The sequence below is a fragment of the Rhincodon typus genome, chromosome 1, assembly GCF_021869965.1.
Source record: "Rhincodon typus isolate 14 chromosome 1, sRhiTyp1.1, whole genome shotgun sequence".
NCBI lineage: Eukaryota > Metazoa > Chordata > Chondrichthyes > Orectolobiformes > Rhincodontidae > Rhincodon > Rhincodon typus.
The window spans coordinates 19,114,005-19,126,835 of NC_063332.1; the positions used below are offsets into that span (position 1 = coordinate 19,114,005).

The 12,831-nt window shown below is 44.2% G+C and overlaps 1 protein-coding gene across 1 annotated transcript in view; it reads left to right on the forward strand.

Annotated features, from left to right (window-relative positions):
* smox (spermine oxidase) overlaps positions 1–12,831 on the forward strand; it is a 22,911-nt gene that overhangs the window by 815 nt on the left and 9,265 nt on the right. Inside the window, exons 2-4 of the mRNA XM_048602836.1 lie at positions 781–1,007; positions 3,806–3,979; positions 7,712–8,420. Coding sequence (XP_048458793.1) covers positions 781–1,007; positions 3,806–3,979; positions 7,712–8,420 — 1,110 coding nt within the window. The remainder of the gene's footprint in view (positions 1–780; positions 1,008–3,805; positions 3,980–7,711; positions 8,421–12,831) is intronic.

The window sequence follows — 12,831 nt, forward strand, 5'->3', positions numbered from 1 at the left end:
AACGTTTCTGGTCCGGTTCTGAGGAAGGGTCACCGGACCCGAAACGTTAACTCTGTTGTCTCCTCCACAGATGCTGCCAGACCTGCTGAGCTTTTCCAGCAACTTTGTTTTTATTCCTGATTTACAGCATCCGCAGTTCTTTTGGTTTTTAACATCCTTTTCAAATTGCTCACTAAGGTGCAATGGTTTTTCTCTATGCTCTAAAAAGAATGTTTGTTTCTCTTATACAACAGATCTCACTGGAGAAACTCAGCAGATCTGGCAGCATTTCTGGAGAGAAAGCAATTCTGTTCTGAAGAAGGGTCACTGGACCCAAAATATTAACTCTGCTTTCTCTCCACAGATGTGGCCAGACCTGCTGAGTTTCTCCAGCAATATCTATTTTCGTTTCAGTTTTCCAGCAGTTGCAATTCTTTGTTTTTATTTTAATGTTTGTTTTGTGTGTGACCACAGTACAAATCTTACAACTGTTTAAGACACAAGTAGGCCATTTGGCCCATCATGTCTGTAAAAGCTCTCTGCAAGAGTAATTCACCTGGTGCTACTGTCCTGTCTTTTCCCCATAATTCTGCACATTGTTCTCTTCTGGTTAATGGTCTGATTCCCCATTGAAAGCCTCAATTGACCCTGTCTCCATCTCACTCTTGGGCAGTGCATTCCTGATTCTAAACTCGCACTATTTATAAAATATTTTCCTCTGGTTGTTTCAGTTGCCACTTAGCTGACTTGTTTCACTTTATGAAAAAAATAATATCTGTATATACAATATTCTTTGCTCAGGCTGTGCTACATTTGACCTTGGGGCAACTTGGATTCACGGTGCTCATGGGAACCCGATTTACCAGCTAGCAGAAGACCATGGTCTGCTTGAAGAAACTACAGATAGGGAGCGAAGCATTGGCCGCATCAGTCTCTACTCCAGGAATGGAGTGGCACACTACTGCACCAGCAGTGGACAGAGAATACCTAAGGATGTCGTTGAGGAATTCAGCGATGTATACAACGAGGTGGGACGATATCTCAGTCTTTCGTAAATGTGCACAACTCCATGCATTTCTTCTGGATTTCAAACTATGGGGTTTAGCATTTGAAGGCTCAACATTTCCAAACAATTTAGTTCCTATGCTTTAAAAGGGGTGATTCTGTAGTCCAGAACTCTCTCAGTAGAGGAAGTAAAGTTGCCATAGTCCTACTGGATCACCATGGGGACTGTAACCTGGCAGAATGGGAATACTCAGTGTCTTTTACTTTAGGCTGCATGCCTGGGACTTGCTGAGAAGCCCATCCTTCCAATGGCCTCTTCCTGTTTGTATTTTGAAAAGCAGAACCGCCTTGCAACTTGACTTGAGCTAGCAAACAAGAGAACAATATTGAAATGTGGATTACATCATAGTTGAGATTGTATTGGCCCTCAATGTCCTTGAGGACATATAACACCAGTCTCTTGCTGTACAATTGATCTGTGGCATCTCGGAATCAGTACAGTGATTACTTTGCAGTGTTGTCCATTCTGTTGAGAACAAAGACAATGGTGAATAAGAGCATCCATAAACTCTGTTCTAGCTTCAGTCAGCTAATTCTGTATAATCAACCAGTTCACCCTGCCCTGACTTCACAATGGCATGTTTCTGTGGAAATTCAGGAAATGTAACACCTAGAATCATAAAATTCCTACTTTGTGGAAGCATGCCATTTGGCCCATCAAATCCACACAGACCCTCCAAAGGACATCCCACTCTGACCCATACCCCCATCCCCCATCCCTGTAACCCTGCATTTCCCATGGCTAGTCCACCTAGCCTGTGCATCTCTGGACACTGTAGCATGGCCAATCCACCTAAACTGCACATCTTTGGACTGTGGGAGGCAACTGGAGCACCTGGAGGAAACCCCTGCAGACACAGGGAGAATGTGCAAACTCCACACAGCCAGTCACCCAAAGCTGGAATTGAACACAGGTCCCTGGTACTGTGAGGGCAGTAGTGCTAACCACTGAGCCACCGTGCCACCACCTACCCCTTCACTTTCTCCAATCTCACCATCCTAAGCACTACTTCCAAGTGTAGTAATGATTTACATGTGTTATGATCCCAGTTAATGGTAACTCTGGACAAGTCAGGTCCCAGAGTGAACCGACTTGATAGACCATGTTTTGTATTCGTATTTGTTTACAATGTTGACCAATCACTGAACATTTTCACAAGAGGCTGTCAACGTACATTTTAACAAAAGAACATCAGAGTTAATCACATAAAAGAAATACATGAACTATGTTCCACTATCCAAGAATTAATTGAAATGTTCTTATTATAAATATCAGAAATATGGGAATAAAGATACAATCCCTTTATCCCCAACAACACCCTTACAGATACTCACATCTCAGTGATGGGTCATTCTGCCTGCAGTCCCTTGGTCAGTTGAAACAACAGTAATTGGTTCCTGGAGCTTTCTTCTCACTGACTTCTAAATTTGAGAAAAAAGACACTATTTGTCAAAATTTTTCAGCTTGCACTCATCAGCACAAAAGGATGAAAAACTTCAATAAAATGTTTCTTTTCTCAGCAATGCTCAAGTTCTGTACCACTAAATGACAACTTGTAACTCCTAAACACTTCCAGAGTAAATGCATGAACTTTCCATGTACTCAGCTTGCAGCAGTTTTCTGTCTCTGCTTGTTTTCTCTTAAGATACTCAGTACTTTTTCCCCAGCTCTGAGTTTTCGGAGACTGCTAAAGTTGCATTGCTGCTGCTGCTGTAGACCCAGTCTCTTTCTGAATGACCTACTTCTTCTGAAAGACACCTAAACACTGCCTTTCGAAACGAACTTGTTTCTGTCTTAGTTTCCTGCATTACTGGTTGCTTTGTTGTTATGCAATAGGCCTTTTTTCTCTTTTTCTACTCCTGTTACGAATGCACTGAGCTATTCATCTCAAGGGTTCTAAAGACGTAATTTTATTGCATATAAACCAAGCTTCAGAACACTCTGCACCACTTGCAGAGCTCAAAAGGAAATGCAAACTATTTCCCTCCTTTCTTAACACACAATTTAGAAATATAAATCAAATAATATCATGAACCTTTATTGTACACGTACATCTTTCAATTTGGTATTTTGTATTTGCTGTTCATGATATGGTCAACTCCATACTGGACGTTTGCATTATGGAACACCTTGTTCAGATTTGAGGCAGGAATCCAAGCTTCCTAGCACCTATCGTTTTAATTCTACAGCTTGCTCCTTCTCTGTCCTTTCTATCCGTGACCTACTACATTCTTCCAAAGACTCCCAATGCAAACTCGAGGAACAGAACTGCATCCTCCTTCTTAGCACCATTTGTGCTTTTTTGTCTTTCATCAGTTGGCTTTTTTTTTACTTTATCTCTTACTATTGCACTCAAAAAGCAGTTTTATTGCTGGTCACACTTCATCTGTACATGACCTTTGTTTCTTTACTGCACCCATTACCAATCTCTTTGGCTGGAGCATTAGGCAATATCTTGTTAGTGAATCCTTCCTGCCCTTCGCCCTATCACAGACCTTCCCACTTTGTTCTTCCTGCCCCTTTCCCTCTTCAACCAGGTCCAAAACTCTTCAATTGCAACCTTCCTTCTGTTGTAATGAAACATGATTGACCTGAGACGTTTAATTCTGTCTCTCTCCAAGGATGTTGCTCGACCCAATGATTATGTCTGGCACCTTCTGATTTTTATTACTGTTTGTCCTCCAGGATTACATTAGGTGATGTTTTTCTTCAAGTTACTGTCGATATAGATATTTGACGTTGACTAATGTCTTTTGATAGGTCTACAACCTGACTCAGGAGTTCTTCCAACGGGGAAGGCCAGTTGGTGAAGAAAGCCAAAACAGTGTTGGTGTTTTCACGAGGAGTGGGGTGCGAAAGCGCCTCAAAGCTGATACCGAGGACATGGGTATCACCAAGGAGCTGAAGTTGGCCATGCTTCAGCAATTCTTGAAGGTAGGGGCTGTCTTCGAAAGCGAATTGTAGGATAGGAAGCACACAATGAGTGGGAGGTGATGACCTAGTGGTATTATCACTGGAGTGTTAATCCAGAGACCCAGATATTGTCTGGGGACCCAGATTTGAATCCCACCATGGCAGATGGTGGAATTTGAATTCAATAAATATCTGGAATTAAGAATCTAATGTTGACCATGAACCCATTAGTCGATTGTTGGGGAAAACCCATCCGGTTCACTAATGTCCTTTAGGGAAGGAAACTGCCATCCTTACCTGGTCTGGCCTACATGTGACCCCAGACCCACAACAATGTGGTTGACTCTTAACTGCCCTCTGGGCAATAAATGCTGACAGCGATGCCCTCATTGCATGAATGAATAAAGGAAAAAAAAATGTTTGGCCCATCACGCCTGAACTGGCCCATTTGAAGGCGTCCTATTCCGTTGTTTTCTTTCCCATAGCCCTGTAAAATTTCCCTTCTGAGTAGAGAGAGAAGTCCAATCACTTATCAAAAGTCATACTGGCAGGTGCTTCCACCACTCCTTGTGGCAATGCAGACCTACCCGAACAGTTCTCTTCCTCTGTCCCCTGGCTTTTTTATCCACTTACTTTAAAGTTTTCCTCTGAGGTTGTTGACCCTTCTGTTAGTGAAAACAGTCATTTTTTTTTCTCCCGAGTCAACTGTAACAAACTTCCCATGGTTTTTTAAGCGCTTCTATCAAGTCTCCCTTTAGCCTTTCCTGGTCTAGGGTAGCTGTACCAACTTCCCAAACTGAATCTAACCTGCTTCAGGGATAAGGGAAGATGGAGACAAGGGAAATCAGCTCAGCCTCTTGGCATCAAGGGAGGTTGATCTTTGAACTGAGCGAATGGAATCACACAAATGTTCTTGCAGGAAAATTGCCTTGGCTGCATTTGAATTCTGTGAAAATAAATTAGCTTTCGGCTACATTTCTGGCTTTGAATTTTTTTTTAAAGATCAAGGCAGGTTGAAAATAAAATGTGCTTTGAAGGCAATTATAACATTTTAGTAAACATTGAGAACCAAATCACATTTCATTATATTCTACATTACCTTTACAAGCTGAAGCCTTGTGTAACCAATTACACACATACAATCTCCCATACCTGTTCTCCAGGGAACATATTACACAACACACTGTATCATCTTACATTTCACAGACTGCCATAAGATAAACCTGGAAATAAATTAATCGCAGGACTTTAGGAAATTCTCCAGCTGTCTCCTGTCCATGCTAGCAGCTGTTTAGTGAAACTTTTACATCAGAAGGAAGAGGTGAATGGCAGATCGCTTCCTGTTCCCTTAATAAAGAGGCCATTCAGCCCAACCAGGATATGCCGTAAGACAATGAGAAACAGGAATAGGTGTAGGCTGTTTCTACATCTACAGAAACAGGTCCCTTGAGCCTGCTCCACCATTCAATAGCATCATGGCCAATGTGACATTCCTCACATCCTCTTTCTTGCCTTTTCCCTGTAACACTTTATTGCCTGCAGGCCTTACTTTGTGTGCTTAGCCTCTTACCATATCCCTTTATTTGACTTCCCTTTAAACATTGCTGTCACCTAATTTTAAATGTTGACATAGTCTCTGCTTTGATTGCTGATTTTGATAATGCATATCGTGCTCTGTTACGGAAATAAATCTCCTGCTCTCAGTTCTAACTCTCTTGCATATAATATCTCTGTACCCTCTCACTGCCACTTCAACCAGGGAACACTGTTGTATTTATTCTGTCATCCCTTTGTCGTCAACATCTCAATGTGGGTCTTGGCAGGACAATTAAAAAGCAAAACGAGACTCTGAGTCACATTTTAAGCAGGCAGTCAAAGAGATAGATGTCCTCAGGAGTGTTTTAAAGAAAAAAAGAGGTGGAGAAGTTTAGTAAGGCAATTCCAGAGCTTAGTGTCTTGCTAGCTGAAGGCACAACCCCCAATGTTGAGCAATTTAAATCAGGGATGTTAACGAGTATGGAATGAGGGGAACACAGGTAACTTGGAGGGATGTAGGGTTGGAGGAGAATGCAGATCTAGATAGTGCCCAGATGGATTTGTAAACAAGGATTTGCTTGACTCGGAGCCAGTGTAAGTCAGCTAGCACATGGGTAATCATTAGAAATATATCTAATAGGTGGAGCGAATGGCTTACTGGTATTATCACTGTTTTATTAGTCTAAGGACCCAGGTAATGTTCTGGGGGACCCAGGATCAAATTCCACCATGGCAGATAGTGGGATCTTTATTCAGCTTTGAATTAAGAGTTGAATGGTGACCATGACGGGGAGGTGATAGTGGTATTATTGTTGGACTGTTAATTCAGAGACCCAGGTAATGTTCTGGGGACCCAGGTTCGAATTCAATAGAAATCTGGAATTAAAACTCTAATGATGACCATAGAACTATTGCTGATTGTTGGGAAAAACCCATCTGGTTCACTAATGTTCTTTAGGGAAAGAAATTTGCCATCCTTACCTCGTCTGGCCTACATGTGATTCCAGATCCACAGCAATGGGCTGGACTGTTAACTGCACTCTGGGTAATTAGGGATGGGCAATAATCGCTGGCAAGGCCAGTAACACTCACATCCTGCGAACGAATAAAAATTCTGCACGAAATAATGACAGTATGGAGAAAACTGCCCACCAAAGGCTAAAATAATTCATTGCTTGAAAATGGACCTGGGAAGTGGGATGGACGTGTTAAGGGGAGAGGTTTGAGCAGAAATGATGAAAAAGTCAGCCTGGTTCTGTTTTCGTTTTGGGAGAGGTGGGAGGCTGGGAAAAGATGGAGGAGGACAGTCCAGCTGAATACTCAGGGTTTGTGTTTGGGGATCAAAGTACTTTGATGCACAACAGGTCTGGAGATTGAATGTGGACAAATCTAGTGTCATGCAGATGTACAGAATGGAAACAAACCCTTTGGTTCAATTTGTCTGTGCCAACCAGATATCCGAAATAAATCTTATCCCATTTGCCAGCATTTGACCCATATCCCACTAAGCCCTTCCTCTTTATATTCCCATCCAGATGCCTTTTAAACGTTATAAATGTACCAGCCTCCACTACTTCCTCTGGCAGCTCGTTCCATACATGCACCACCCTCTGCGTGAAAAAGTTTGTCCCTCAGGTCCCTTTTAAATCTTTCCCCTCTCACCTTAAACCTATGCCCTCTAGTTTTGAAGTCTTCTACCCTGGGAAAAAGACCTTGGCTATTCACCCGATCCATGCCCCTCATGATATTATAAACTTCTATAAGGTCACCCCTGAACCTGCGACACTCCAGGGTAAAACAAATGCCTCAGCCTATTCAGCCTCAAACACATCCTTGTAAATCTTTTCTGAACCCTTTCAAGTTTAACAAGATCTTTCCTACAGCAGGAAGACCAGAATTGAATGCAATATTCCAAAAATGGCCTTACCAATGTCCTGCACAGCTGCAACATGATGTTCCAACTCCGATACTCAATGCACCAACCAATGAAGGGAAGTGTGCCAAACACCTCCTTCACCACCCTGTCTATCTAGTCCATAGCTAGGCAGACTTTACATGGTCAGTGTCAGGACTGAGCAGGATGACTATCTCCCACTCTGCACTTTCTGATGTGGGTTTGAATCGCAGTAATCTGACTCTGTGCTTGGGTTTTGGGGGAGGATGGGCCAGATTTCTCCCTTCCTCTTGATTTCAATTGTGTCTCATTTCCTTTGGCAGGTTGAAAGCTGTGAGAGCAGTTGTCACAGCATGGATGAAGTATCCCTGAGTGAGTTTGGTGAGTGGACAGAAATCCCTGGAGCCCACCATGTCATCCCGAGTGGCTTTATTAACATAGTGGAGATCCTGGCGCAGGAGATCCCCAAATCAGTGATCCAGCTGAACAAGCCGGTCAAGTACATTCACTGGAACCGCTCGGTCAGCAAGGAAATCCAGTTGATCAGCAGCTCGTTCCCGAGCCACAACCTTGACAGCCAGGAGGAAGACGGCTATCAGGTCTACGTGGAGTGTGAAGATTGCGAGCTGATCCCAGCCGATCATGTAATCGTGACCATGTCCTTGGGAGTGCTAAAGAAGTACCATGAGACCATGTTCCACCCGCGTCTCCCTGAAGAGAAGGTCTCGGCCATCCAGATGCTGGGCATTAGCACCACGGACAAGATCTTCCTGGAATTCGAGGAGCCCTTCTGGAGTCCCGAGTGCAACAGCATCCAGTTTGTTTGGGAGGATGACGCGGAAAATGAGAGCCTTGCCTACCCAGAGGACCTGTGGTACAAGAAGATCTGCAGTTTTGATGTGCTGTACCCGGCCGAGCGGTACGGGCATGTGTTGAGCGGCTGGATCTGCGGAGAAGAAGCCCTCATCATGGAGAGATACGATGATGAAATGGTGGCGGAAACCTGCACGGAGTTACTGCGAAAGTTTACAGGTTATTAGTGTTCTTTATCAACCCATTCACAACGCGTCCCGCAGTCCCGAGACGTTGCTTAGGATCCTTTGCGTAGGATCTCCACTCTGTCCGAGCTGCTTTACTTCACTCTATGCAGGGATTGTTGGTGGAGGAGTCTTCTTTCCTCCCCCTGCTCCCCACCTCCCTCCGAATCCATGTGCAGCGTGGCCGATTCTGAAGTGAAATTAGGCCAAGACGTCTCTTTCTGTGGTACATTAACTCTGAGTTCAGACAGAACAGGCTCAAGGGACCCGGTGACCCACTCCAGTTCCTAGCTTTGAGTACGTGGGCCACGTTTGGAAGATTTAGTTCACAATGATGAACACTGAGCTTGACAAATGGCTTCCTCATCGCACAAGGCCCTCCAGGAGAGCACAGAATCGAGAGTTGTCCCAGTGGACGGAAACTTCACCATTGGAAATTTGTTTGACCTCTCGCCAAATACTTTCTTGGCCGAAAGGGACTTCTGAATTGGTTCGTCAATAATGACGTGCTTGCCTTTCATAAAAAAAAAACACCATTCATATCATTTAAAGGTGCTTTGTGGAGCCAATAGGATGCCGAGGAAGAGGCGGCGAGTTGACAGAGAAGACCCAAAACATGATTGGCGTGATAGGTTTTGAGCTTCTTCCATCTGTTTGTTATTGGGGTAACCCCTTTTACTGCATTAGATCTCAAGTGGGCAAAGTAAGCATCTCGGTCTCTTGCACTGTAAATATGGCTTTTCATCTCCAGTTTCTTCTGCAATGTTCTGAGAGGTTGATGGGACTTTGAGCTGATCCTGGCCTCCTTTTGTTTTATGCTCACATTTGTCTGACCTACTGACCTGCGACAAACAGCTTGTGATTGTGCCTTGAAAGTTGCCAGAGGTTGTTCCCAAGGCACCTCCACAAGTTGGGGTTGCAATAAAATGGATCTATGCGAGAACAGAGAAGACAGGCTCCCCCTCCACCACTCCCAGAAATGGGAAGCTCTGGCAATGCACAAAAGGCTTTAAATTGGGCAGGGCAGGTTAATATTTTTGTTTGTCCCTCTACCCTCCTTCATGTCACTTTAGGATTTCCTGTGCCTATTTGAGCACTGTAATGTTCTCTACTCTCCCTCCTGAAAAAAAACGATTGGCAAAACTGATTCTGAAGAAAGTTATTTTAATGGTTAGAATATGGTATAATTATAAAGGAAACATTGTTTTGTGTTTGAGTGCCCTTCAGTAAAATTCGTTGGGATGAAATAAAACCTGGCATGAATTATCCTTGTCACGTGACACTGTGTAGTTAGCTCTTCGTTGGATTAAAAGTTGAGAGTTGTGATATAAGAACCATGGCTTGATAAAGTTCAGCAGGGTAGCGTGGATGCTGTGGAGGAGTTGTACACTTTGCGTATTCGATTCTCTATCTCCTTTCATCCTGCTTTTTGTTTTGGCGTACTCCAAGATTATTCCCACTGATTTGTTTTTGATCTTGTTTCTGTTATTTTTTCCGGTGTTAGCTATTGTGTTCTGTTGTGGCTACTTCTACAAATACGGACAGTGATCCCTGCTTTCCCTGCTCAAATTGTTCAAAGTCATGCTGCAACTGTTGCTAAGTGGGTTGCAGCCCTGGGATCTTGTTGAAGGTAACTGTTGAGCTGACCACGAGGAGTTTGTGCACTTGCTTCTGGTAGCAACTCTACTTTTACTGCTGGACCATGTCTGGCCTCCCTTTGATACCTCAAACAACTCAGACAAAGCTAATCATGGGAACAACCTATGTCCAACTATCATAGGGCCAGGATCAACGACCATCAACCAGGACTTGTCACCATGTGGCAGTGCAATGAATAACTGTCAGGATGTTCCATGAGTGTGATTTAAATGGAATACCCTGGATGTGCAGCATTCTCAGGGGGTCAAGCTTTGAGACCTCACTCTCCTCAAAAAGCTCATTTATGTGTATTGGATTAGTGTGGGGACACAACACAAACAACAAGTACCCTGCTGCCCTAACTGGACCATACGGCTGCTCCGTCATGACAGAGAGAGAGAGACATCTCGTGGCAGTTTAACCTGAGGGTCACCACACCTCAGGCTAGGGGACAGCTTGAGAAAGTGGGACCTTCATGGTAACCTCAGCTGGTGCAGGAATTGAACCCACACTGGGGTGACTTTGCATCGCAAACCAGCCATCCAACCAACTGAGCTACCCAAAACACACACACACACACACACACGCACACACACACTCTATATACATGCACACACACACTATATACACGCACACACACACTCTATATACATACACTATATACATGCACACACACACTCTATATAGACACACACACACACTCTCTATACACACACACAAACACACACTCTATATACACACACACACACATACTCTATATACACACACACACACTCTATACACACACGTATTCTACACACACTATATACACACACACACATACATTCTACATCCACACACACTCTATACACACACACAATATACACACACATTCTAGACGCACACACTATGTATATATATATATATATATATACACACACACTATACACACACACACACATCCACTCTACACACACTCTATACACATTTTATACACACACACATATTCTACGCACTCTCTACGCACACACGCATTCTACACACACACACCCACACACACCCACTCTACACACACAATCTATACACACTCTATATACACACAGACACACACACACACACATTCTACACACACTCTACACATACACACTCCACACACACACACTCTACACACATACATATCTCACACACATATAACATACACATATTACGTACATGTACACACACACACACACACACATCACACAGACAAAATTTGCGTTTATATAACCTTTCACAATCTCAGTTTATCTCAAACGGCTTCTGAAATGTGTTAACTGCAAGTATACGCAAAATGCACCAGCCACTTAGTGTACACCAACCTCTCTCACCACCAGCAATCAGATAATTGCCAGATAATCTCTTCAGTGAGTTAACTGGTGTACACCAGGGGAAAATGCAACTTCTGCTTTCTGAAGTAGTGGCATGGAATCTTTTGCATCCACTGCAGTGGGCAGATGAGACTTGGGTTTAATGTCTCATCTGAAAAGTTCCTCAGTCCTGCACTGGTTGTGCCAGCCTGGATTATGTGCCAAGTAGCCAAGTTGAACTCAATTCCATGACCTGCTGAGTCCAATATTCTGAAGCAAAGCTGACACCTAAAAGGGCGGGAGGGGGCATTAAAAGCTGCTGTGGGCTTTAGAGGGGCACATGACTGTTTGCCTTCGGTGGGCAGCGGCTTTGAGTTGTACTTCTGGATGCCTCTTGACAACTTGTATCAAACGTTGCACTCTCTGAGCGACTGCTATCTGTTTGCTTGGCCCATCTCCCAGGTGGGACCTGCTTTGCATTTGACTGTGTGCTACACCTTGATTATGTCATCCTGTGCTGCCCTTGTACCGCCACCTGTGCTGTCTGAAGCCACTGCTAAGCCTGGCTTATTTGGTTGCTGGATCTCCTAGAGGAAGCAGGAAGCAGGGTGCCATGTTTTGAGGAAGCCAGCATTGAGCTGACGATGTGGGTGGTAAAGGAGAGGAGGTGTTTTCCTGTCAGAGTGAGATGGATGTGCTAATCAGCGAGCTGGAGAGCGTGGTGATGGACCAACTTTGTGATACTCAACTGGTTGCAGTGTCAGAGCAAGGTAGGCAACTGGCTTGAAATGCTCCTATGCTCTTTGCCAATAACTAGAGGCTAGACCTCTGAAGTACCATTATGCCTCACAATTCCGCATCCTTACCAGGGCAAGGCTTCATTTCTTCAAGGGCTCATCCTTCACTACCTCTCTTGCACGCCAGCACAAGCAAGCAAGCGCACTTGTACATTGCTGCCCTGCTAGCATGCAGGTATTCATAGCCTTCTCATCACAGAGACCCTTTGCTCACTGCTTCACAGCTTGCAGGGGAAAACAGCCAGAATGGAATGGAGCTGATGGCTGTTGTGACGGGGGGAAGAAGTCCCTGGATCCTCCTTGGCCACTGGAGCTGACTGAACATGCTGTGTGTTTTGCAAGGGAAGTCCAGGGTTCCTGTTAACTTCGATTCCTCATAATGCTAGTTTGTTTGCATCTCTGCAGTGCCCCTTGACTATCTGCAACTGGCCCAGTCCAGCACTGGTGAGCGCCCAGGACCTTGGCACTGGACCTTGCCTGTTCATTTGTCAGCAAAGTCACCCATCAGAGTCAGGGGAGATTCAGAGATAGTAGGAACTGCAGATGCTGGAAAATCTGAAATAACAAGGTGTAGAGCTGGATGAACACAGCAGGCCAAGCAGCATCATAGGAGCAGGAAGGCTGACGTTTCGGGCCTAGACCCTTC